Consider the following 27,082-nt stretch of genomic DNA (forward strand, 5'->3'; position numbering starts at 1 on the left):
GAAGCTCGTGCGGAAAGGCGGGTGCATTCAAACGAGGCTGCCCTGTGGTTTGCGGCCTAATGAGGTGCCCACTGCACCACCGGGGCTCTGGGCCCGGCATACAGTAGGCACAGCACAGCAGACTGTGACCAAAAGGAAGCATGCTCTAACATCTGAATGACCCAAACCCCCAACATATTTGGCAGAATGAACACTGAGTCGAATGGGCACCAAGGCTGCAGGCCGAGCTGCACGTGTGCAGGCTGGCCAGGAAGGGTTGTGGACTAGCAGGATTAGGGGAGTGGGGGGCCAGGAAGGGTTGTGGACTAGCAGGATTAGGGGAGTGGGGGGCCAGGAGGGGATATGGACTAGCAGGATTAGGGGAGTGGGGGACCAGGAAGGGGTGTGGACTAGCAGGATTAGGGGAGTGGGGGACCAGGAGGGGTTGTGGACTAGCAGGATTAGGGGAGTGGGGGGCCAGGAGGGGTGTGGACTAGCAGGATTAGGGGAGTGGGGGGCCAGGAGGTGGGGTGCACTAGCAGGATTTAGGACATGGGGTGCCGGGAAGGGGAGACACGGGAGCCTGCAAACAGAGAGTGAGCACTGTGGCCTGGAGCCCTTCAGAGCGGCTGGGGTCGGACAAGTCCAGAGCCTCACCACCGCCCTTGCCGCAGGGCGTGATGGAGAGCTTCCTGGGCACTGCCATGGCCGGCTCCTTGTTCTGCCTCTTCTCGGGACAGCCTCTCATCATCCTCAGCAGCACAGGGCCCATCCTCATCTTCGAGAAGCTCCTCTTCGACTTCAGCAAGTAGGTGCCCCTGCTGCTGCCGGCGATACCCGCACTCACCCTTGGGGCTGAGCCGAGAGTCTGGGCAGAGGGAGAAGGGGTCCAAAAAGGTATCTTCAGTGGGGGGCAGGGTGTTGGCAGGAGTACTACCACCTTCCCCTGGGCCCTCTGAGTGCTCATTAGCGGAGGGTAAAACCCAGGCCAAAGAAGGGCAGTAAATGCAAACCACTCCATGGGTGAGCCATTGAGTGGAGGTGGGGGGCGGGGGGCGGGGAAGGTCAGAAGGCTGCTCCCTGGCCGCCTTGCCAAGCCCACGTGTCCCAAGGCCTCTCCAACTTCCTCTGGTGGAGTTCTCATGTTCCTTCCTCTGCTCTGGCTGCTCCCCAACACATGCATGAGAATGAAGGGGTCTCCCCACCTCCCTAACACACCCCCTTCCTCCCATCCCCATGAGATTTTTACCCCAGGGTTTTCAAAGACCAGGCCACCCCACCCAGGAATTCTCCCTCTCACAGTCCTGGGGGACAGGGGGCACGTCTGGTCACCCTTTGAGGTGGGTCTGGGAGCGGAGGGCATCCAGGGTCTGCTCACCCACCGTCTGCCTCCCAGAGGCAATGGCCTGGACTACATGGAATTCCGCCTCTGGATCGGCCTGCACTCAGCCGTCCAGTGCCTCATCCTGGTGGCCACTGACGCCAGCTTCATCATCAAGTACATCACCCGCTTCACCGAGGAAGGCTTCTCCACCCTCATCAGCTTCATCTTCATCTACGACGCCATCAAAAAGATGATTGGGGCCTTCAAGTACTACCCCATCAACACGGCCTTCAAGCCGGACGCCATCACCACCTACAAGTGCGAGTGCATCGCCCCCGACACAGGTGACCGGCCGTCCGTAAGCCCAGATGCGCCTCGGGGCCCCTCCCGCCCACCCGCCAGTCTGGCACAGAAACGTGAACCTGCTTAGGAGGGACAGATCAGCCAAGCCGAGCTGTCCAGTGCAGGGTCCATCCCCCCGCCCTTTTGGAAGGAGGCCAGTGGGATAGCAGCTCTGTTCAGAGTCACAGCGCAGCCGCCGCCACCACCCAGCCCCCAGCCCCACTGCCGCTGCTGCCAGGGTACAATCAGGAGAGAGCAGGGCAGCCCAGGAGGGGAGGGGGCACCCTTGGCCTCGGGGCCGAGAGCTGATGTGGAGGCTGCCCAGGGCTTCCAGCCCCTGGAGGGAAGTAGGCTAGCTGGTGGCTAGCCTTCCCAGTCTGAGTGGCACTGTGAGCTGTCCCTGCCACCGAGCCTGACCCTCCGGAAAAGCTACAGAGGGAACGTGTCAGCCGAGGGCCGCCAGGGCAGAGCCCTGAGCCAGAAGAGCTGGAGACCTGGGGTTAGTCTGCCTCTTGGGATGAGAGCTCTGACCGAGGGGTGGTTGTGTCACTTAGGGCCCACATAGCTACAAATCCCAGGGGGAGGGCGCAGGAGCAGGGACTCCAGGGAACTGACTGGGAAGAACTGGCGGATCCGCCATCAGGGGTCTCAGTCCCTCTGGGTGGTCGCGGTTCCTTGAACACAAGCTGGATGTCCACCACCAAGGGTGTGGTGAGAAGGAGTTGAGCCCTGACTGGAGGTCCGGGCCGACAATGGGCATGCCCAGATGTCTACAAAACCAGAGATCCGTTTGCACAACACACACCCCCAGGCTAGACCCCCAGGCTGGTCCACAAGGAGCCAGCTGGGTCCACAGCCCACCCAGGGCCTACTGAACTTCCGCTTCCCTAGATGTCGGAAAGGGATATCGATGCTCACCCACCCCACGGGACTCCCCCTGTGACGTTTCCAAATCCAAATGCAGTTAAAACAAACACAAAAGAATTCACCGCTGTGGAGTCCGCGTCAACTCACAGTGACCTGTAGGACAGGGTAGAACTGTCCCCCACCCCTCCCGTGGGTCTCTCAGACTGTAACTCTTTACAGGAGTAGAGAGCCCTGTCTGGTGGTTTCAAACGGCCGACCTTGCGGCTCAAAGCCCAACGCGTGGCCAGGACGCCACCAGGGCTCCTACACCCAGATGAGGATAGAGGAACTAAGCCCCTCCATACAGGCTGCCAATCAAATACATGCAGACAACCAGACACCGCTGCCAGGCTGTGTGGGAGTGGTCCAGGAGTCCTACCCACCGCAGGGTAAGCTGGGCATTGCCCTCCTCCCTGGATCACAACCATGAGTTCCTGAAAATGTCTGGTCTTGTTGGTGTTTTTCCTGCCATCAATATGAGCTGTTCCATTTAACGCCATCCCTTCCCCTGAGCCGGGCCACCTGCTTTTTCACAGCCTCAGAGAAAGCCCCACCTGCCGCTGGCCTCTCCATTCTGCATCCCAAGGCCGCCGGCCACGGCGAGGACCCTAGCTTGCCATTTGTGCTGCTCTGTTGCCTTCACGGCATCAAACACACACGGTCCCGCTTTCAGAAGAGCGCGGCCTAGAATTCTCTTAGAAACAGCGTGCTAGGATCATGTGTGTGTATGCCTGGGGCCACTCTGAGACTCGGCTGTCCGGGGAGGAGCCAGAGCCCGAGTTCCGGGATACAGGTGACGGACGAGTACGTAAGGTGGGAGCGAAAGGGCCTAAGACCACCTGGCTCCGCCTTGTGTCCCCTCGTCAGGAGCCTGATGGGGCCTCGTTCTTTGGATCATGGCACTGCTACAGTGCCGGAAGCGTGGGCCCTGGACCAGACCAGCAGCTTCAGTGCCCTCGGGGAACTGCTTAGAAATGTACATTCTCCCATTTCCACGGAGGGACCCCGTGACTCAGAGACTCTGGTGGGGCCCAGCCACAGGGTCCTAACAAGCCCCCCTCTCCGATTCAGATGCTTGCTCTGGTTTAAGAACTACTGCTCAACTGAGCTATTAGTGTAAAGAACAAAATTCCTCACTGCTCTCAAACTGATGCTGACTTGGGGTGGCCCTCTAACGCAGGGTAGAACTGTCCCTGTGGGTTCCTGAGACTGTAACTCTGCGGGAGTAGATAGCCAGGTCTTTCGCCTGCAGAGCAGCTGGTGATCTTGAACTGCCGACCTTGTAGTTAGCAGCCCAAGGCATAACCGGTTATGCCGCAGCACTCCTGAGCTGTTACTTTGTATCAGTCTGGGTAGACTAGAGAAACAAATTCATGGCCATGCTCCTCTGTATAGGAAAGAGCTTTATATCCAACAGCAGTTGAACATTGAGAAAACATCCCTGCCCAGTCCAGACCAAGTCAATAAGTACGATATTAGCCCATATGTCTGATACCAATCTATAGAGTCCTCTTCAGACTCACAAAACGCATGCAATGACACCAAATGCAGGGAGATCACAGGCCAGTGGGTACAAAGTCTTGTAGATCCAGTGGCTGTGGAAGCATCTCCATGCTGTCTGGGGTCTCCATGTGGCTCCTCCAGTCCATCAGCTCAGTGCCATGTGTCTTGTCAGCAGAGTGTCGCTCAGGGAGTGAGCTAAGGGAGAGGCTGTCTCCCGCCTCCAAGGAGGAAATACAGCAGTTCCCAGAATCCTCGACTGAAAGCCATACCCACACAGAGGCCTCATTGGCTATGACCAAATTGACAGACTAGACTCCACCTCTTTACTCTTAATCCTCTCAGGTCCCAAATAGATACCAGATTAGGTAACTACCACATACTTCTTAACTAAAAAAAAAAAAAGTTGAGTCAATTTCAACCCACGTCTGTCAGAGACCAGAGAGAAACTGCGGGCCGTAGGGTTTTCGGGGCTGATTTTTCAGAAAGTGATCACCAGGCCTTTCTTCTGAGGCCCCTCGGGTGGAGTAAAGGAACTGAAAACAGGACCAGTTAGCTCTGATTAGAAGAATGTGGAAAGGAAAGTTCTAGGCATTTCGGTGATCTTGGAGGGTGCCTGATACTGACGAGCACTTCTTTCCCAGTATGCTGGCACCTGCTTACTAATGGCTCCAGGAGACTCGCTTTGCTGAAAAACTAAGTCCCCAAATGTTGGCACATTAGCCGTCCCTGTCCCTCTTTTTAATCTGAACGAGTTTGAGAGATCTCTCTCTAATTAATAGAACTTGGTTTTAAGTTTACAGGAAAACAGCAAAGAGCAGAGGGTCCCGCCCCTTCCTCCTCCTCCCCCTGCACACATGTGGCTTCCCCTCCTGCCTCTGCAACCCCACACCCTCTCTCTCTTTTATTTTCATTTTGTTTCCACTGTAACTGGTATGTATTCTCTCTGTTGATGCTGCACGACTGACTTGGCTGCTTTCAATCCCAAGTGAGTACCACTTCCTAAACACTAGAGCTTTGAAATATTTTAGACATAGATCCTTTCTGGAATATTCCATGTTCTAGTTCTTCCGTCTTCACCTCAAAGTGACTTCCAGGTAAACAATACGCAGTTCTCAAGGTGAAGGAATATGTCAACCGGAACCAAAAACATTGAGAATGTCTGGTTCTAAAAGGATCTGAGCCTTACTCCACCACCACCCGCCCCACCCGCCCCCCCCCACCCGGCCGTTGGCATTTTCTTCTGTGGACGTCCCGAGCCAGTCCTTCTAGCACGTCCTCTCTGCCCCCATTTGCTTTTCATCCTGTTCCCTCGGCCATGGAGCCTCCGGAGGAAAGACAATCGATGTCTCTGATTTCTAGTAAGTAAAACTTTCGCCACCAGTGCCCATGGAAATAGTCAAGAAGTCACATGATGGCACTGGGCAAATCTGCTGCCAAAGCGCTCTAAATTATGTTTAAAAACAAAAACAGAAAAGATGTATCGTTAAAATACTTTGTGGTAGTCACCTAGTCTGGTGTCAGTTTAAGGATTAAGAGTGTAGGGGTGGAGTCTAGGCTGTCTGGAGACAGCCAATGAGATTTCTGTGTGGTCATGGCAGCCAATGAGACTTCTGTGTGGTCATGGCTGCCAACGAGACTTCTATGTGGTCATGGCAGCCAACGAGACTTCTGTGTGGTCATGGCAGCCAATGAGACTTCTGTGTGGTCATGGCAGCCAACGAGACTTCTGTGTGGTCATGGCAGCCAACGAGACTTCTGTGTGGTCATGGCAGCCAATGAGACTTCTTTGTGGTCATGGCAGCCAATGAGACTTCTGTGTGGTCATGGCCTTCTCCTGAGAATTCTGGGACATCTGGTACTTTCCACCTTGGAGGCAGAAGACACCTCTCTTTCTCTCTCTCTCTCTCTCTCTCTCTCTCTCTCTCTCTCTCTCTCTCTCTCTCTCTCTCTCTCTCTCTCTGCCACGCCCTGGGAGACAATGCAGAAGACAAGCCACATGGACACAACCAGACCTCAGAAGCTGGAGAAACCACAGAGAGACCCCTGCCAGCACTGAGATGCTTACACCACCACTGGACCCAAAGACTTTCTACCCACTGGCTTGTGAGCATCCTGTATTTGACTTCATTGCATGTGTTTCGTGAGTCTGAAGAGGACTTTATAGATTGGTATCGGACATATGGGCTAATATCAGATTTATGGCCTTGGACTGGCCTGGGTTGGGATGTTTTCTCAATGTTCAACTCGTCTTATAGATAAACCCCTCCCTTATATACATATGTGTGTTTATGAATTTGTTTCTCTAGTCTGCCCAGACTAACACATACTTGAACCAAGCCATGTACCAAATATACATGACAGAAGCTGCGCAAAGAGTGAGGAGGAACACAGAAGCCATGGCTGCGTTTGAACAGTGGTGCAGGTGAGGCATAGCGAAGATGCCGTGGGCTTCCAAGATGACAGACAGACAGACCTGTCTTGGAACAAGTGGAGCCCAAATGCTCCTTGGAGGCAAGGACGGCCAGACTCGGTCACGTCAACAGTGGCCATGTTGTCCTGAGGGACTGGTCCCTGAAGAAGGCAAAGGAGAAAGTCGCGAAGGAAAGAGGAAGGCCTTTGATGAGATTGTATGGACAGTGGCGGCAACAGTCGGCTCGGGCAGAGAGTGACGGCGAGGCTGGAACCACGCGGGGCCTGTGAGGATGCACCGTGTTGTGTTCTGTTGCACACGAGGCCCTTGTGAGTGATCACTGACTCAAGGCATAATAACAGCAGCACGGGAACATTCTTCAGACCGACTGCCACCGACTCGTGGGCTTGTAGTGCTTTTAGGAATGTCCTTCCTTGGGTCAAGACTGAATCCCTTGGCCACCCCCAGCTGCCCTGGGAGTCAGCAACCTACAGCAAGCTTGCGGTTGCCGGGCCGCCAACCCTGAGGGAAGCTGTTGAAGTTGGGCAAAGCTTCGACAAGAATCCTTTCTTCCTCTTGGGTTCTTAACCAGCAGGAGCCAAATGAAGCTTGAGATGTGAGGTCATAACTTCTTTCTCAAGAAATGATACCAGACTAGTCCCAGGGAACTGGAGATCAATGATGTCCCATGTGTCTAACTCTTCTGAGATGCAATTCAGCTCCATTACCCCCCACCCTTCACATACACACACACACACACACACACACACACACACACACACTCCTCCCTTGAGTCTAGTCCATCCCCTGGGTTCTGCAAATCGCTGCCACACCCCATAGAAACTCACACAAGTTTGAGGAAACATCTCACATGGTGGTGGGTACGATCCAGCCCCAAATCTGAAGGCCAGGCAGGGGTGAGCCAGATGTAGGGGCCAGAGCCATAAGTCAATGACGTCCAGAAGTCGCAGCAGATCCTCTTGCTTCTACCAAAGCCCAGGGAAATGGACGTCTGGCTTTCCAGGTGCGGTGAGGACGTTGACATGCTATTGTACATCCCAGAAAAACAAACCACGTGGCCTGAGGGACGCTGGGCTCTACAATGGGATCTTAAAGATGGCATCTGGGAAACATAGGGTCTGAATCCCAGCCTACTCCTGCTCCTTGATAAGAATGCCCTCAAAGCGGGGCTCTAGCCACAGGCCTTTAAAGTCCAGAATTACAATGTGTCACATATGGAATGATGGCTGGAGGGCCATATTCACCGACGATAACACAGGATCCTCTTCAGACTTAGCACCAGTGTGTTAAGGCGGGGTTGACCAATGAAAGAAATCCAGGTACACTCCTATATGCATAAGAGGGAGCTTTATATCAAGAAGTAGTTATAAATCGGCAAAGCACCACAGCCCAGTCCGCATCAAGTCCAAAAGTCTGCTACTAGTCCATAAATCCCTCTTTAGACTCACGCAGCCACAAACAATGATGCAGAATGCAGGGAGATCACAGGCTAGTGGGTGCAAAGTCTTGTGGAGTCAATGGCGGTGGATGCGTCTCCAGGGGTCTCAAAGGTCTCTGGCAGGTCTCCAGCAGGAAAGTGAAGCAGAGACAGTGTGGCTGGCCTCCAGCAAGCCATTGATCTCTTAGCCCTTTGATCACACTGAGACCTGATTGACAGGCTAACCCCCACCCACAAGTTCCCATGGGAGCCAGGTTGGTGCACGTGCATGCACACACAAAGCCTCATTATCACAACCAGCAAATCTGGTTTGGTAGACAAACCTCCCAAAGTTGCTGTGGTGAACTACGCAGTGGCCTGCCACTTGGAAGGGGAAGGCGAGGACAGCCTGGCCTTTCTCCTGCACCCAAGCCTCACAGGCACGAGAGAGAGGGCATGCTGTGGCCCTCCATGCCTGCCCATTAAATGAGAGGCCACGTCCTCGGACGATTGGGGGAACAAGTGAAGCCAGCCTATGGGGCATGGGAGGTCCTGCGTGGGAAACAGAGGATGGGAGGGAGGCTCTCCATCCTTCTTGTGGCCCCAGAAGCTAGAAACGGCCCATTGCAGGGTGAACCCCGAGAGCAGAGCCTCTGCTCTCCTGATGGTCCTGCAAGCCCGCACCTGGTGACATTTTTCTTGACCTGCATTTCCGGGAAAGCTTCGAGAAGATAATATCAAAGCCCATGCATGCTTACAGGTTCATTGGACCATGAAAAGGCATGTGTGGACGAGAGTGGGAGGGAAAGGAAGTGTCCATAGAGAAAGCAGCTCTCTTGGTAAAGACAGGAAGGCAGGGGGAGGACTGTGGGCCACCTGCCTGTGGTGGGATCTTGTCTCCACCCAGTTATAAGCAGTGTGGCCTCAGGCAGCACACTCCAGCACTCAGCCTCTCTGAACCACCTCAGTTACTTCAGCCGTCAAACGGGGACAGCTCGTGGGGATTTAGGAACTTAAGGTCATGTAAGGTGTGTGTGTGAGAGAGAGAGAGAGAGAGAGAGAGAGAGAGAGAGAGAGAGAAGATTAGATTAGATTCTGGGGAGATGTTTTTAAATCTCATGGAGAGAAATGAGTCAGCTATGGAGCTTCCCAGGGAACCTTATTCATCAACTTGTCTCCTGCATTGTGTTGGCGCTGGATCCCTTGACTCAGTTTGGGAAGTCAGCACTACATGTCAGACAGGGATGCCCCAGCTGGCCCGCTAGTCTGTCAGGGCTCTGGGCTTGGCCTCGGTGGCCCTCGGCAAAGGGGAGAGAATGGCCGGAACCCCACAATGAAAGCCTATTCATGGCTTCCCTCCTGGAGGGAGAGGCCATGGGGTGGGCGCCTGGTGGGGGCGGGGGCAAGCCGTGGGCCAGCCTAACCACACTGACCCACCTCCTGTTGTGTGCTCATCCACAGTGAACATCACCACGTTCAATGCTTCAGCCCCGCGGGCTCTGAGTACCAATGCTTCTCTGGTGAGTATTTCCCCTGGGCCGGAAGCTTTGAGGCTTTTTGTCCGTGAGGGCCACAAGGAAAGAGTTGGGAAATCGAGGTCCGTTTGGGGCGTCCAATCTCGTGGAGATCCACCCCCTCTGCTCTCCAGGGTCAGACAGGAAGCTTTGTACTCTCCTCTTCAATAGCCTGCCTCATCCTATTAAATCCACGTGGGTCCATACTGCGTACAGTCCTATCAATTCACATGTATACACATACCAAAGCCATCGGCCGGTCCCGACTCATAGTGACCCCGTAAGACAGAGTAGAACTAACTGCCTCTCTGCGTTTCCCAGACTGTGATTCTGTAACGGCTCTTGGTTTCAAACTGCTGACCTGGAGGTTAGCAGTCCACCATGCCACTAGGAGGACTCAATGAACTCTAGAATAGTGGTTCTCAACCTGTGGGTTGAGATCCCTTTGGGGGTCGAATGACCCTTTCCCCGGGATTGCCTAAGACCATCGGAAACACATATTTCCAATGGTCTTAGGAACCTAGACACCACTCCCCTGTCCGTCTCCAGGTGGGTCTGCCCACATGCAGATACGCCCATATATGAGTACCGGGCATGAAGACTGTTTCCCATGCTTCAAGACAAAATTTCATTTATTTGTCATTAGAAATAAATATTTCACAATATGGAATTACATATTGTCTTTGTGATTCATCACTATGCTTTAATTATGTTCAATTTGTAATCATGCAAATACATCCTGCCTATCAGATATTTACATGATGATTCTTAACAGCAGCAAAATGACAGTGATGAAGTAGGAACGAAAATAATTTTATGGTTGGGGGTCACTACAACATGAGGAACTGTATGAAAGAGTTGTGGCATTAGGAAGTTTGAGAACCACTGAAAGTTCCCAAAAGTGTATAATCTTTTTTTTATTATTATTAATCATCTTATTTGGGGGATCTTGCAAAATATAGCAATCCTTCATTCAATTGTATTAAGCACACTTGTACATATGTTGCCATCAACATTTCCAAAACAGTGTATTTCTACTTGAGCCCTGAGTATCAGCTCCTCTTTTTTCCCTACCTGTGTCAGTCAGGGTAGACTAGGGAAACAAATTCACAGACACTCAAATGTGTATAAGAAAGAGCTTTAAAATAAAACAATTAAATATTGATAAAACATCCAGCCCAGTTCAGATCAAGTCCCTAAGTACAGTATTAGCCCACCAATCTATAGATTCCTCTTCAGACTCATGAAACATGCAATGATGCAGAATGCAGGAAGATCACAAGCCAGTGGGTGGAAAGTCTTGTGGATCCAGTGGCTGTAGACGCATCTCAGCACTGGCAGGGGTCTCCACGTGACTCCTCCAGCTCTGGGGCTCTGGCTGCATCAATGTAGCTCCATCAGGCTCATTCTCAGTAATGACTCCCAGGGAGTGAGAATGTGACCCGCCTCCTGTGAGCTATTTACCTCCTTAGCGGCTCCAAATGAGGTCATCAAGCTGCGACCTGATTGGCAGCTAAACTCCACCCCATTCACTCTTAAGTCTCAAATTGACGACAGATAATGTAATTACCATACTATACCACCACCCCTCCCACCCCAGGAGCAGACCATTTATCTTTTTCACACAGAGCTATTGGTGGGTTTGAACTGCCAACCTCTCTGTTGGCAGCCAATGCCTAACCCACAGCATCACCAAGGATCCTTCCTGTCACCCACATAAGCAGGGGGCTTCTGTGACCCTGCCGTTCTATTTTCCCACAAACTTTTTGAAGCTCCCTCATGTATACAGTGGTGGTCTTTATGCTGCCGGGTCAATTCCAACTGGAGCTACCCTATGGGACAAAGTAGACCTGCCCCAGAGGGTCTTCCGGGTGGAGTTTTGAAGGAACGTCTCCACAGCAAGTGGGGTTTCTCTCTGACAATTTCCTCAGAAACTGATCGCTGACATTCGCTCCATGTTTCACATGGTGACAGCGTTCTCGTTCATTGTGTTCCCTTGGTTCTGTGTCCAGGACGTTAGTATCTCTGCGCCCGCCCCCCAGTACCTCAACTTTGCTTGAGATTCAGTGTCAACCTTCTAGACGTATGCAGATGTTTCTCCAGTAGAGCATTGATCGTGGGTTTATTTTGTTTGGTGCGCTGCTGTTCTGCTAAAAGATCGTCTTGGGATCGTTTGGGCAGGATCTGAAGAGCACTGAGGGAGCCCTCCAGGTTCTGGTCTCTAGCTGCATTCTTCTACCCTGTTTCCTCCCATTTTAACCAGACTACCTGTGGTGCCCCAGGCAGATCGGTCAGTGTTGTTGGTCGGGCACCATCTAGCTCTTTGGGTCTCAGAGTCATTGAGGTTGTGGCTCCTGTGGGGTATCAGCTTTGTAGCCTTGTGATGTTGGCTGCCTTTCTTACGCTTTTGCTCCTAATAAGTTAAAACTAGTAGTTTTATAGGGCTGTGCACAAGCTTTTAAGACCTTAGGCACTGCTAAGCTCACCAGAACAGGAGCTCTGTGAGCTACATCAAGTCAACTGACTGAGCTGTCCCATGAGACTATGGTCCTAAACCTTTAAATCCAGAAAACCAATCCTGGAAGGTATTTGGTTATATCCTGTGATAGTTGTGTCTGCCTACACATGTCAAGATTTATACATACATATATTCTCCTCTATGTTCTCACACGTGTACACCTATACTTACTGATAGATGTATATGCCTATACCTGTCCTTATTTAATTCTAGATTTATTTTTCTGTCCTTTGTTATTAGTATGGGTAGACTAGAAGAACAAATTCATATATGTACATGAAAGGGGTTTATAAACAAGAGCAATTGAATATTGAGACACCATCCCGGCCCAGTTCAGATCAAGTCCATAAGTCCAATATTAGCCCATATGTCTGATACCAATCTATAAAGTCCTCTTCAGATTCACAAAACATGTGCAATGATGCTGAATGCAGGAGGATCACAGGCCAGTGGGTGGAAAGTCTTCTGGATCCAGTGGCATTGTACGCATCTCAGCGCTGGCAGGGGTCTCTACGTGGCTTCTCTGGCTCCAGAGGTCTGGTTGCATCAGGGTAGGTCCATGTGGCTTCTCCAGCTCCCAGGGTGTAGCGCCATGTGTCTTGTCAGTAGAGCATCTCTCAAGGGAGTGAGTCTCGAGTTTTGTCAGTAGAGAGTCTCCAAGGGAGTGAGCCAAGAGAGAGAATGTCTCCCACCTCCAAGGAGGAAAATCAGGAGTTGCCAGAATGCTCAGAAGGCCAGGCCCACACAGAGGCCTCCCTTGTTGGTTATATCTTGATTGGCAAGCTCGACTCCACCCTTTCCCTCTTAATCCTCAACTTGACAAGCGATTGTATAGCTGCCACGTTGTTTTCCCTCTTATGCGTATCCATTTCTTTCTCACAGGCCTCCTCTGCTCAAGAGTGCCTCTTAGTGGCCTCATTTCCAGTGGTCGTGCTGAGCTCATTGGACTCATTTAGTACCCCTTTCCCCACCACCAAAAAGTAACATGTGTTTACAGTCTAGACTCGAGGTTCTAGAACATCCGTCCCCCTCCCTCCCTTCCTTTCTCCTCCTGGTATCCATGACCAGCACTGCTCTCCCACCCCCACCCCACCCCTGTCTTATTCCTGTCTTCTTGTAAACAAGGAGCCATGCAAGGTTTGTCTTCGTGCGCTTGGCTTGTTTCCCTGAGCGTCCTGCCCCCAAGGCCCATCGTGGTGTCATATGTTCCGTGCACTCATCTCTGTTATTTATGGTAGCCGAGTATGTATGCACCATGTTTTGCTCATCCAGTCTTCCACGGGTGGACACTCGAGTGGGTCCCACTTTTATGATGCTTGTGAACAAAGCAGCCATGACCAGAGGTCGCTACCTTCAGACCTCTAGGAGACACCTCCAGGCGCAGGATGTAGGCTGTCATCTCTCTGGGAGCAGATCACCAGGGCTTTGCTCCAATGGGGCAGTGGGTGGGCCATTCAGTTAGTGGTGAAGCACTGAGCCATCATGCCACCTTTGGCCCTCCTTAGCCTCTGCCTTGCGGCCTCTGGAGGCCAGGGAGAAATGAACAAGGTGAACTGGGAGGGTGTGAGCTCTGACGTATGAAGAGGAGGAAGGACAGAAAGACTGGGTGGACGGACGAGCCCAGAGGACCTGAGCTTTTTGTGCTGGGAGCCAGGTCTGCGTGTTTCCTCCTTACATGCACAGCAGTGTATCCAAGAACATAACGCAGAAGCACATTGGTTCCCAATCTCCCCAGGGAGCCTACTGCTGTCCAGTCTTTGAACTGGCCTGGCCCCAGGAGCACCCCCAAGCTGCCGAGGACACCTTCAGGGGGTGGGAGGGTGAGGGCATCTTGGAGGGCAGTGAAGGGGGTGGAGACTGCCTGGGCACTGTGGTGTGAGGAAGTGGGACTTGGACACATCTGACCAACCAGGAAGACCCTAACTCTTTCTCTCCTGTTCTTGGTCTCCAAGTACAACCCCCTTAACCTCACAGGGCTTGACTGGTCCCTGCTGAGCAAGAAGGAGTGTCTGAGCTACGGTGGGAGCCTGCTTGGGGATTCCTGCCGGTTCATCCCAGACCTTGCACTCCTCTCCTTCATCCTTTTCTTCGGGACTTACTCCATGACCCTGACTTTGAAGAAGTTCAAATCCAGCCGCTACTTCCCTACCAAGGTAAGTTCGCCCCAGAGTCAGAAGGATGCTGGTCCTCTAACAGGATGGATCCGACTGCACCAGCACTGGCCCAGAGCTTTGCCAACATCCCTTAGGTTGCAGGAAGAGCACAGATTTCAGGACCAGAGGGAACTGGGTTCAAGTCCCCTTGACAACACTTGGTACAGTCGGACTTCTATCTTTAACCTTTCTGTCTCAGTAGTATCTTGTGCTTTTATTTCATTTATTTCTTTTTCACTTCACCGATGACAGCTGAGGTGAAAACCTTACTGTGTGTCTATTGGCCGACGGCCATGCGACTTTCTTTTTGGAAGTGCCCACTCAGAGTCTGGAACATTCCTCTTGCGTACTCTGTCTTTTCTTTCTGAGGTTCATGAGTTCTTTAGATTCTAGGTAAAAACCCTTTGGTCGTCATCGGTGTTTCCTATAGCTCCTCCAGATCTGGGTCTGGACTTTTTACTTTCTTGCTGATATTTTTTGATGAACAGAAATGGCTAGTTTTAACCGTCGTCAGAGATAACAATATTTCCTTAAGGAAGATACCGGACAAACAACATCTCAAGCTTCGTTGCTTTCCCTTTCACACCAGGGCTACAGTGCATCAGAACTGACTGCGGTGTGGGGCCGGCCACTCTCCTTTGTACCATTTTTGTTGGTTGGTTTGCTTTGTCTAAAGACTCATTCATTCTAATGCTGATGGTTTTTTTTTTTCTTCAGTGCTTACTTTTCCATTATATCAAGTATCCACGCACGCCACAGTCTATTTCTGGACTCTTTGGACTGTTTCATTTTATTAGTATCTTTGGTTTAACACAAATTCTTAGTTTTGCTGTAGTCAGATAGATCAAAATTATATCAAAAGTCACTTAGTCGTCTGCCCTTATACCAAGACCACACTGTATTTCTTTCTATAGCTTATCATAAGCCCAAACATCTCATAATCCAAATTCTCCCTTTTTGTTTTACTTTTTCAAGAGTGTCTTGGTGTGTTAGTCTGGGTAAGCTAGAGAAACAAATCCAGGGACACACACATGTACATATAAGGGAGAGGGTTAGATACAAGAGGAATTGAACATTGAGAAAACATCCCAACCCAGTCCAGTCCAAGGCCATAAACCCAATATTAGCCCATATGTCCAATGCCATTCTATAAAGTGCTCTTCAGACTCACAAAACACATGCAATGAAGCCAAATGCAGGACGCTTGCAGGCCAGTGGGTAGGAAGTCTTTGGGTGCAGTGGTGTTGTAAGCATCTCAGTGCTGGCAAGGGGTCTCACTGTGGCTTCTCTGGCTTCCAAGGTCTGGTTGTTTCCATGTGGCTTGTCTTCTGCAATGTCTCCCAAGGAGTGGCAGAGAGAGTTGTCTTCCACCTCCAAGGAGGAAGTGCCAGATTTCCTGGAATTCTCAGGAGAAGGCCATGCCCGCACAGAAGTCTCATTGGATATCTCCAGATTGACAGCCTAGACTCCACCCCTACACTCTTCAGCCTTAAATTGACACCAGATTAGGTGACTACCACACTTGGCTTTTCTTAACCCTTTGCATTTCTACATGAATTTTAGAGTTGTCCTCAATTTTGCCAAAGTCAAGACATGTCTTCTTGATAGGACCGTATTGATTCTCTGTGTCAACCTGGGGTGACTCGACAGCTTTCCGATGTTGGCTCTTGTGATCCACAAACTGGCATCCCTCTCGGGGGGCTTAGATCTCTTCTTTCCCTGCTGTGTTTTACACGTCTTGGTTTGGAGAGGTCTTACACATTGTTGGCTAGATTTATTCCTAAGTATTTTTATTTTTTTAATGTCATTGTAAATGTGAACTGCTATCTGTTAATGTCACTTTCTGTTTGTGGCTGGACAAACAAATTCAGAAACCAAAGCGGAAGCACTTGTTGTTTTGAGAAATGGCTGTCAGGAGGAGAGACGCACTCCCTGGAAACCCTCCCACTTACAGAGACCGTGTGGGACTGAGTGGAAAGGAAACCCCTTTGGGTTTCTTAGGCTGTCGGTTTTCACAGGAGCCACGAGCCTCATCTCTCGCTCAGAGAGACCAGTGGGTTTGAACTGGTGAGCAGCCTAACAAGTAGTCCGCCGTGCCACCAGGGATCCTGGAAGAATTTCAGCGACGATTCCCCACCATCAAGCCATGAGCACTCTCAGAATGCTGTTGTAGACAAATGATACCACTGTCACTTGTAGTGATAATGGCACTCACAATGGCGTTTCCCCCAGTAAGGACTGAATCAAAGGCCCTTCAGGAAGCTTTGCAATACACCAACCGTGTAAACAACAGTGTCCAGCAACACACATGCACCCCCCCAGATCTCCCACTTCAACCAGGCACTGCCCTGAGGCTCCCTTCTGTAGACATTCTAGAGCAGAAGTGACATCACAGAGTGTCTATTTGTCACATCGCCGGGGGAATCATTAGGATTATATTAGTGTGAAATGTGTCTGCCACCAATTTTTCCAAAAAAAAATTGCTTTAAAATTGCTCAGATGCCATCTGGAATTTGGTGTTGATGAGGCTGCCCTGTTTCTCACCACCAGTGCCCAAGTCACTGATGAAAGCAATGAAGGGGGAGTGAATGAAAAGCCAGTTGTTGTCAAGTCCCTTCTCTTGAAGGACACCAGAGACCCCAAATCCCAAGTGTAATTCAAGAACATTTATGTCAGATAGGACAGAGATGAAGGGGCGTGTCACCTGGATGAGGGGCATCGATCGGCACAAGACCATAATGGGGTCCTGGGGGCCGCTGAGCTGCCAAGCTTTAAAAAGGACTTGGGAGGTCAAGGGAACTATCACCAAAACATGATGGGCGGCAGCATCAAAACATCCCTGGTACCAGGGGGCTCCAGACATGGGAACTAAACCAGGAATGGGACCCATGCATGATGTTCGAGGGGCTTACAAACTTGGTCCAGGGCCTTCTGACCCAGGCAGTCAGGACATGACTCATGACTAGGATTACCCTCCCAATACGGTCACACACACACACACACACACACACACACACACACACACACACACACATCGAGGACACAAGCAGACTGCCCCTCTCTGGGCTTGCAGGCTGGAGGGAAGTCAAGGTAATCTATTTCCAATGCACTGTGCCCAAGGGCAAGCCTGCTCACATCCTTAGTTAGAGTCAGTAGGAATTCAATGGAGGCTTAATCCCTGTGGGGACTTTGCAAATGGACCTGGGCTTTGCACGTCCACATCCACATCCAAACAGAGTGCCCGGAATTTAGCTCTGACACGGGTCATCCCAAGTGTGTCCGAGTGTAACTGTGCACTGTTTTCAGTGGCGGATCTTTCAGAAGTAGATTGCCTGGCCTTTCTTCTGAGGTGTTGCTGTGTAGACTGGAACCTCTAATTTGGGGGTCAGCAGCTGCTGAGCGTATTAACTGTTTGCAGTTCTCGGGGCATGTACAGAGGAGCCTGGGATCTGGAGAGCCAATAGGCATTATGAGAAAACTGGAGGGGGCGGGTCTCCCACCCTGGGAGAATCTCCCACCCTCCACATCCACTGCCAGCTGGACCCCAGAAGAGCCCCCACACGTGCGCAAGAATGTCTACCGGAAGGAACCTCGGCTCTAACCAGAAAGATACCAGAGCGGATCCACATGGCTCTGTCCACAGTGAACATGTGTTGAACAGTCTCCGTACACACATGAGGCGACGAGCTTGCGCAGCCACCTCCCTCCAAAAGGAAAGTCACCAGGCAGGATGCTGAGCAAGGGAAGCGCGCAGTGGAAGGTGACAAATAACACAAGGCCATTTTGGTGCAACGGAAAATAAATAAATAGGCACGTGGAGAAATGCTGTATGTTGTTTGGGGAAGAAGATTCTGGTGCCGGTGAAGCACACTGAAAGTGCCATGCACGGCCTGCCAAAGGAGCAGCCGGAGCTGTTTGGGAAGATGTACAACCAGCAGGCAAAGATGGTGAGACCTCGTCACCGTTTCCAGTAGGAAACCCAGGCTTTCTTCCGAGGAGCTGCTGGTGGTTTCAAACTGCCGACCATGTGGATCACAGCCCAATGCGTAACCACCAGAATACCCCTGGGAGAGTTTTAAAACAACTCCGCCAGACTAGAAAACAACTCCGCCAGACTAGAAAACAACTCCGCCAGACTAGAAAGGAGGAGAGAGCAGGACTCCCGCTAGTCAGCTAGCTCCTTACTTACACCAGACAGAAGAAAATAAATAGAATGTATCTTAAAAAGATACACTGATAGTAACACATAGATGGGTAGATACATAGAAACATAGCAAGGAGCACCGATAGATACATAGGGATACAAAGAGCAGCCCTCATAGCAGGGGAAAGAGCTAAAGAGTGCCTTAAATTAGGAAATCAGAACACAACACTGTAAATGTACTATTATTTTTACTGACAGGGAGGGACGCTTAAAGCTGAGCAGACGTAAGTGAATGGGCCTGGACTGGAAGGCAGGGCTTCGATTTTCACTGGAAGGTTTTTGGGTTGGTTTGTTTTTAATAATATTCTGTTTTAAAAATCAAGTACCTACCTTATTTTGCTCACAATCTTAAAGGGGAGCAGGAAGTCCAGGAAAATCATTTCTTGTGCTCTCACCTGCCCCTGCTCTCCTAAACTTCTCTCGTAGTTTCTCAAGAGATGGCTGTCTCTGAATAGCCAGCCACCAGCTGGTTAGCAGGCTGGACTTCCGGGGACCCTCGTGTGTCTGAGACTTGGGATGTTGACTGATGCGGAAGCACTCTGAGGAGACTGGTCCAGAAAGGACAGGGCCGGAGTTCTCAGAACCTGGCCTAGGAAGGGCCTCCTGAAAATGAAGGAGCCGGGGGACGAGGACCTGTCGTGGGCTGTGTTAGTCCAGGTAGACTAGAGAAACACACCCAGGGGGACTCATAAGTACATAAGAAAGAGCTTTATATCAAAGAGTAATCGTATGTTAAGAAAGCATCCCAGCCCAGTCCAGATCAATTTCATAAATCTGATATTAGCCCATATGCCCAACATCAGTCTATAAGTTCTTCTTCAGACTCAGGCAGCCATGCAATGACACCAAATGCAGGAAGACCACAGGCCAGTGGGTGGGAAGTCTTGTGGATCTAGTGGCAGTGGAAGCATCTCAGCACTGGCAGGAGTTTCCACATGGCTTCTCCATCTCCAGCTCTGAGGCCTGGCTGCCATTAGCCTGTCTCCATGTGGCTTGTCAACAAGAATGTCTTGCAGGGGGTGAGTGTGTGTCCCACCTCTAGTGAGGTATTTACCTCCTTAGCACTTCCAAATGAGGTCATCAAGCTACTACCTGATTGACAGGCTAGACTCCACCCCTTCACTCTGAATCCTCTCCAATAGACCATGGATGATGTAACCACCACACGGTCAGAAGGTCTGACCCCCAGGACTTGAGGGGCACCTTCCTAGTGCAGGTGGCAGTGTAACCATCTACATCGGATCTTAGAAACAGGTTTCCTCTGAGCTCAGCCCTTGCCCTCCCACACCTGGTGGATGACCAGTTTCATCTGCCATGCCCCCAAAGGTCTTCAGTAGTGGCTGCCATGGCCCCCTAGGTATGACAATAAAACCCACAAAAGATGCAATCTGTGTAGGCAGGAACCTGTCAGAGAAGGAAAATGGAGGTATTCTCTCCTGAAAGAATTGCTCGAAAAGTGGCGAATTTGGCCCAGAAAAACCAAGCCAGCAAATGTGTTCTGTTAGTCTGGGTGGACTAGAGAAATAAATCCAGAGACACTCCCCAACCCAGTCCAGATCAAGTCCATAAAGTCCAGTATTAGCCCATGTGTCTAATCCTAGTCTATAAATTACTCTTCAGACTCACACACCGCATACAATGATGCAGAATGCAGGGAGATCGCAGGCCAGTGGGTGGAACGTCTTGTGGATCCAATGGTGGTGGATGCATCTCCAGGGCTCCGGCTGCCACCAGCATGGCTCCATGTGGCTTGTCAACAGAATGGTGAAGCAGAAAGAGAGAGTGTCCCACTTCCAAGGAGGAAGACAGGGAGTTCCCAGAATCCTTATGATTAGGTGCACGCTCACAAGGAGACATCTTCAGGCAGTGGCCCGAATGACAGGCTAGACCCCACCCCTTCATTCTCTTACCAAGTTGACATGAGACTGTGTAACCGCCACGTGCATCCTAGCTCACTTACACCTACGAGGCAGGAACGATCATCTGCTTCATCTGACGCCAAGAAAGCTGCGGCTCAGAGAGATGACCAGGTTGCCCCAAGGGTCCACTGCCAGCCAGGGCGGAGCCAGGATCTGAGACCAGGTCTGTGGACGAGAGAGTCCAAAGCCTTCAACAGGCTCCTTCCTCTCGGCCCCAGGCCTGAGTCAGCCCCGAGCTGGGCAAGCACCTCGCCGACTGACCACCTCCCTTCTGCAGGTCCGGGCGCTGGTGGCTGACTTTTCCATCGTCTTTTCCATCCTGATGTTCTGTGGAATTGATGCCTGTTTTGGCCTGGAAACCCCCAAGTTGCACGTGCCCAGTGTCATCAAGGTATGGCCATGGATCCTGCTCGGGGCATCCCTTCTGCTTGCCCTCGCTTCGGGCCCTCCCTGCACACCGATCAGACCTCCTCCTCTCTGCCACCTGACCTTGGAGGTTGTCTTTGTGTGTCCCCACCCCACCCTACCCCCTCCTTGTAGCCCTCCAGGGGAGGGGTGAGGCAGCACCAGATCTACAGTGGTCTCAGCTTCCAATGAGGAACTTCCCACACCCTGGAGATGGGGAAATCCTGCTGCAAAGCCACAGGGTGGAGAAAGTGCTTGTCCCGCCTTCCACAGGCGGGCATCTGAGGACCCTTGATTGCCACTTGGCGGTTTCCTGTTGCCCACCCAAGGCAGCCCATGGGCTGGGCTACCTGGGAACTGGCTACCCCTTAGGCTGCAGTTCTCAAGATGTGGTCCGCAGACTAGCACCCCCTCCTTGCCTGGGAACTAGTTAGAAATACAAAGTCTTGGCCCCCAACCTAAGGAATCAGCAATTCTGGGGAGGCTGCCCCCCTGCCTTTCCTCAGGCCCTAGGCCGGTCCCGGCTGGCATGGGAGCCCCACTCAGGTCTGAGCTCCCCTGTATGGGAAGCAACCCGCTAGTCCAGTCTCACTGCCAGCTCTTGCTGCCAAGTTCACGCCCAACCCCCTCACAGGGAGCCCCAACCAGCAAAACCATGGTGGGGATCCGGGTTTGGAACCAGGCCCTCGGAAAGACTATTTCAGGGTTCTCCTCAGAAACCGGAGCAAGTCTCCTACAACTCTTAGAGCTGCAGTTCTCAACCTGTGGGTCACGACCCCTTTGGGGGTGGGGGTCAAACAACCCTTTTACAGGAGTCGCCCGATTCATGACATTAGCCAAATGACAGTGATGAAATAGCAAGGAAAATAATGTTATGGTTGGGGTCGCCACCACATGAGGGTCGAGGCATGAGGAAGGTTGAGAACCCCTGTCGCAGAGGCCTTGGCAATGAGAATGACCCTTGCTCTTGAATAAACCGCAGCCCAGCTCCTGTGTCTTTAGCCCAGACTCCGCATGCAGGGCTTGACCTGAGGTTTTTCACAGACAGTTCTGTTCCGTGTCCCACAGGCAGGTGACTCAGAAGGGAGGCACAAGGACCAGGGGCTGGGTCCATTGAAACTCTTTTTTCGACCCTCAACCCTCATTTCTACTTTTTGCTATTTGACCATTAGGGACCGTGTGCCCCCCCACCCACACCCTGCACCCTGCTCTCCCACCTGTTTCCCAGGCAGCCCCAGGGCACCTTCTCTGAGTCCTTCCCGGGCTGGCGGCCTCCTTGTTCTCTTGACTCTAAAGTTGCAGGAGTCCTGATTTCTTGAAGGGGAGAGGTTGTCCCCAAGGCCAGGAGAGGGGACCTGGGCAAGGGTGGGGTGGGGAGACAGGCCCCTCTCGTTTGCTCTCGCTCAGCCCACACGGCCCGACCGAGGCTGGTTCGTGCCCCCGTTTGGGAAGAACCCATGGTGGGTGTACCCAGCGAGCATCCTACCCGCCCTGCTGGTGACCATCCTGATCTTCATGGACCAGCAGATCACCGCCGTCATTGTCAACCGGAAGGAGAACAAGCTGAGGGTAAGGGCGAGACCTGTTCCCTCCCACGGAGGCAGAGGAATGAAGGGGAGCATGAGTGGCCGTCGAGAGTCCCCCTTGGTGTGACCTCCACATGCAGCTCAGCTGACAAGGCCAGGGCAGCGGGGCTCAAGACCAGGAGGGCCAGAGGAGCCAGCCATATGGTCCCTGGCAGACAGCCCTCCTCTCCCAGGGTCACCCCTCCACGTCCATCTGTGCCTGCCCCTCCTGCCAGTGAACCTGGGAGTCCCAGCCGATCCCGACAGGGGGATTTTGACCTGAGATGGTGAAGAGAGGAGCTTCTTTGGACCTCCAGGTCCCAGAGACTGCCACCTGGCCCAACTCTGGGTCTGAGAATGTTCAGGTCCCATCTCCTGACTCCGTTCAGACCCCCCCGGGGCCCTTCATTCAGCAATGGAGAGCCCTTCCCCCGGGGGCTCAGATCCTGACTGCAGTCAAGCCTGAGTCTCCATCTCTCCCATCCCCACCCCTGCCCACAGAAGGCCGCCGGCTACCACCTGGACCTGTTCTGGGTGGGCATCCTCATGGCTCTGTGCTCTTTCATGGGGCTGCCCTGGTACGTGGCTGCCACCGTCATCTCCATCGCCCACATCGACAGCCTCAAGATGGAGACGGAGACCAGCGCCCCTGGGGAGCAGCCCCAGTTCCTAGGGGTGAGGTAGGAGGAGCTGGGGACCACCATGGGGGGTGGACGGCAGGCAGGAAGCCTGCTTGACTCTCCATCAAGATGTTTGGGCAAAAAGGACCACTTTGGAACCAATTGAAGTAATCAACACATAACCACACACTCCCCACCCGAGTGTGCGGAGGGAGGAACAACAGAAACCGTGGCGGGAGACAGCAGTCAGTGTAAGATACGAAGACAATAATCATTTATAATGTATCAAGGAGTCACTGGGGTGGTGGGGAGGGAGGGGAAAAAAAGAGGAGCTGAGACCAAGTAAAAAGTAAATGTTTAGAAAATGATGATAACAACATATGTACAAAGATGCTTGCTACCATGGATGTATGGATTCTTATAAGAGCTGTAAGAGCCCGGAATAATGTGATCTTTAAAAAAAAAAAAAAAAAAGACCCCTGTGGAAGTACCAGGACCGGAAGGAGCTCCCAGAGGGAGTTTTAAGTGGGGTTGTCTTAGTAGATGCTGCAGACGTGCCCCACACCCAGGCACACATTAGTGTAGGCCACCCCAGACCCCCAAAGGATCTCCTTATGGCCTGTCATTCTATTGTCCCCTTAAGACCCTCATGTCTGTTCTCACCCCACCCCCACCCCCTGAGGCAATACCAGAGTCCTGCTCCTGCTCCGGACTCAGGTCCTGCTTCACTCCGTGCCTCTGGGAAAGCCTTCCTGGGGCCCTCTGCTCCCGCCCGCCCGTGGTCACAGCCTATTCCTTCCCTTGGCTTTCACGCACCCTTGTCCAGCCCGTTTGGTGTCTCCTGCCTCTCAGAGAGTCTAGAGCAGTCACACACTCGCAGGGCAGGTGGCTGTTCCCAGCCCTTCCCCCTCACCCTCTCCACCAGACCCCAGCCCTCAGGGTTGGCCAGGGCAATGTCCCTTCCCAGACTCCTGAGCTCCAGCCTGGGCAGAGGCTACTGGACACTTGGAAAGTCCTGCCACCTAGCCAGTCCCTGGCCCTGCCACCACCCTTGCCTGTCCTGCGCCCTCTACAGCCACAGCTCTTACTGTCATCAGAGGACAGGGTAACATGCACCTCCTGTCACATTGAGCCCTCACCCGGTGGCCCTGGGGCAGAGGCCACCGTGACCTTCACTTTATTAAGGTTGCAAACAGTTAGGGACCATACAACTGCCAAATGAAAGAGTCAAAATTCGATTCAAGTTCTCTACCTGGCACTCTTGCCATTAGCCACGACGGGAGGCAGCCTCCTGAGAATGTCCTCAGTCAGAGGCTCCCTCTTCTCCCATGTTGAGGGCAGCTGAGCTCAGGCAGAGTTGTGCTCCTGGCAGCCAGGCAGGCCCTGAAGCCAAAGCCTGTGGGGTCCAGGCCTTAGAGACCACCTTTGGGGGCTCACAGAGGGCCAGGAGGGACTGGGAGGGTCGCTGGGCATCTCCAGTTCACCACAGCCTCTTGCTTACCTCTGCCAGGGAACAGAGAGTGACCGGCATCATCGTCTTCATCCTAACGGGAATCTCGGTCTTCCTGGCTCCCATCCTGAAGGTGAGGCTCCCCACCCCTTCCAGACCCCCTTCATTTCCGAGACCTCCCATTGACGGAGAGCCCTGGGCCGATGCAGCAAGCGCATCGCCATCACCATCTGTGGTGCTGCATGCAGCATGTTACCGTCGTCTGTGATGCTGCATGCAGCATGTTACCGTCGTCTGTGATGCTGCATGCAGCATGTTACCGTCGTCTGTGGTGCTGCATGCAGCATGTTACCGTCGTCTGTGGTGCTGCATGCAGCATGTTACCGTCGTCTGTGATGCTGCATGCAGCATGTTACCGTCGTGTGTGGTGCTGCATGCGGCATTTGTTAGCACTGCCAGGCCACGCTCACAGCTCCTTCCAGCCCTCAGTGCCCGCCCTCTCATCCTGGAGGACAGAGCTCGGCCAGGCCCTACTCTTTGCTGAGATCCAGAAGTGCTGGTATCTCCTAGGTCACGCTTTTCCAAATTTTAAAACTCGAAGGGCCAAACCACACACTGGACATCATTAATGTCATTCAACTGCCCATGGGAAGAGAGGGAGATGTGGCACATGTTTGCCATTATAAAAGCACCCATTTGACCACAATAAAGTGGAAGAAGAAAAAGTCAATGTTCTGGCCAGGAACATGATGGAAGGGCCCAGATAGAAGGGAGCGAAATGCAGAACAAATCTCCAAGTCCCTACGGAAGGTCAGACTTACTGGGCCAGTTGAGACCAGATGACCCCTGAGACTGTGTCTCCTTAAACGTGGGACTCAGCCCGCTTCCTGAAAGGAAGTCGCTTGTCAGCCAGATCATAGATCAGCTCTGAAATAAACAGTGCCCCCTGGATAGGAGCTCCTTTCAGTAAGCTTCTGTGTGACAACCAATGGCCCACAGCATAAAGCACCGAGGAGGAGGCGGTGGGGGCCGGGGCTGCATGGAGGAGACGGGGTGCACAGGAGGAAGACCCTGGGATTCCCCAGGGCCCCCACAGGGTAATGACAATGTATAGGAAGTGTTCCGGGGGAGGCTAATCAACGACCTAAGAGTTCAATGTGAAAAAAAACAATGCCACTCTGAAAACATTGAAAGCTTATTGTACAAAGAATGACATTTTCCAAGGAAGCCTTTTGGGGGCTTCGCCAGTCTCTATCTGACCAGTGAGCCTGGTTTTTCTCATGAGGTTGAGCTTTACAGCCTCAGAAAGCCCCAGGGCCGGTTCTTCACAGCTGCCCTACAGGGTCCTTCCTTTTGATTTGGAATCTACTCACTGGCCCTGAGTCTTGGGTGCTCCTTGCTAGTGGCGATCCCCTGACCCCTGCAAGCCACCAGCCTGAGCACGCAGCCTCAGGAGGGGGCCTCAGCTGGGCAGGGACTGACAGGAATGAGGGGGGTGTCTGTGGCACTTACCCAGTTTGCACAAGTCGTGTCTTCAGCCAGACCACTCGGCATCTGCAAGGTCAGAAGGGGCCAGGCTACCTCAGCAAGAACAGGTTTTCTTGGAGCCCCAGCGACCCTCACCTCAGGCCCTAGCTCCTCCCCAACCCGGTGAAGGCCAGGGCTGGCCTTGGCTGCCTCCACACTGGGCAGGCTCGGTCCCCAAGCCCAAAGCTCTTCTTTGGCCTCTTCTCAGTACATCCCCATGCCGGTGCTGTACGGAGTCTTCCTCTACATGGGCGTGGCCTCTCTGAATGGCATTCAGGTAAGGGACTCCCCCACCCCCACCCCCTGCACCCCTGCCCCACGCTGATCAGACTCTGAGCAGTCAGCATCCCAGGCCTGGTGGCGGGTCACCCAAGTCCTCAAATGCTCACGCTCCCAGTTCAGTAAAAGAGCAGTCATCAACTGCCTGCACGTACTGTGTGCGAGGCCAACAGGACAGGCCGCCAACTGGTCCGGTAAGCATGGGAAGGTGTGTGCTTACTTACTCATCTCTAGGGAACAGCTTCACGTGTGGCGTAGTGGGGTTAAGCTTCGGGCTGCCAATTGAAAGCTCAGCGCATCAGACCCACCCGCCCTCCTCCAGGGACAAGGAATTCAGTTCACAGCAATGGGTTTGGTTCAAAGATGGGGTGAAACAAACGTATTCCTAAGTAAGCATCCGTAAACCACGCTTACCTTGCTTGGCCCCACCAGGGGCTATAACTTTGAAGGCAGCTCTGACTGTCGGGCGATGCTGTGGCGTGGAGAGAAAGGGATGCTACGCTATTTACTCAACATCATTTCCTTGTGAAGGGGGTCCTCTGGTGGTGTGGTGGCCACGCCTTGGACTGCCATCGCAGGGTCAGCAGTTCGAAACCATCAGTAGGCTCCAAGGGAGAAAGGCTGGGAAGCAGGTGCAGTCTCAGAAACCCACAGGGTCGCCACATGTCAGCATCGGCTCGGCAGTGAGTTTGATCTGGCCCAGTTGGCAGATGAGGCCCCTCTGGCTCAGGATCAATAGCCTGATCCGGCCGCCTCCAGTGCACAAGGCACTCCTCCTCCTCTTCCCCGAGGCGGGCCACGCCCACAGAACACACTTAGATCTGTTCTTCGTTTGCCCGAGGCTGCAGGATGCCTTGGAGAGTGGCAGTGTTGCAGTTAAGTTGCTCTCCCTAGAGGAACCCCGGTGGCATCGTGGTTACGTGTTGGGCTGCCAGCCACTAGGTCAGCAGTTTGAAACCACTAGCTGAGGGAGGAAGATGGGGATTTCTATTCCCATACAGATACAGTTTGGGAGATCCACCCGTG

The 27,082-nt window shown here is 52.6% G+C and overlaps 1 protein-coding gene across 1 annotated transcript in view; it reads left to right on the plus strand.

The window, feature by feature from the left end:
- The window catches only part of SLC4A5 (solute carrier family 4 member 5), a 92,520-nt gene that overhangs the window by 54,787 nt on the left and 10,651 nt on the right, over nucleotides 1-27,082 (plus strand). The window contains exons 13-21 of the mRNA XM_075556921.1: nucleotides 654-787; nucleotides 1,376-1,647; nucleotides 9,364-9,422; nucleotides 13,887-14,087; nucleotides 20,488-20,601; nucleotides 22,023-22,184; nucleotides 22,682-22,860; nucleotides 24,311-24,383; nucleotides 25,986-26,054. Of these exons, the coding sequence (XP_075413036.1) occupies nucleotides 654-787; nucleotides 1,376-1,647; nucleotides 9,364-9,422; nucleotides 13,887-14,087; nucleotides 20,488-20,601; nucleotides 22,023-22,184; nucleotides 22,682-22,860; nucleotides 24,311-24,383; nucleotides 25,986-26,054 (1,263 nt within the window). The remainder of the gene's footprint in view (nucleotides 1-653; nucleotides 788-1,375; nucleotides 1,648-9,363; nucleotides 9,423-13,886; nucleotides 14,088-20,487; nucleotides 20,602-22,022; nucleotides 22,185-22,681; nucleotides 22,861-24,310; nucleotides 24,384-25,985; nucleotides 26,055-27,082) is intronic.

Source organism: Tenrec ecaudatus, chromosome 8 (genome assembly GCF_050624435.1).
Source record: "Tenrec ecaudatus isolate mTenEca1 chromosome 8, mTenEca1.hap1, whole genome shotgun sequence".
Classification (NCBI taxonomy): domain Eukaryota; kingdom Metazoa; phylum Chordata; class Mammalia; order Afrosoricida; family Tenrecidae; genus Tenrec; species Tenrec ecaudatus.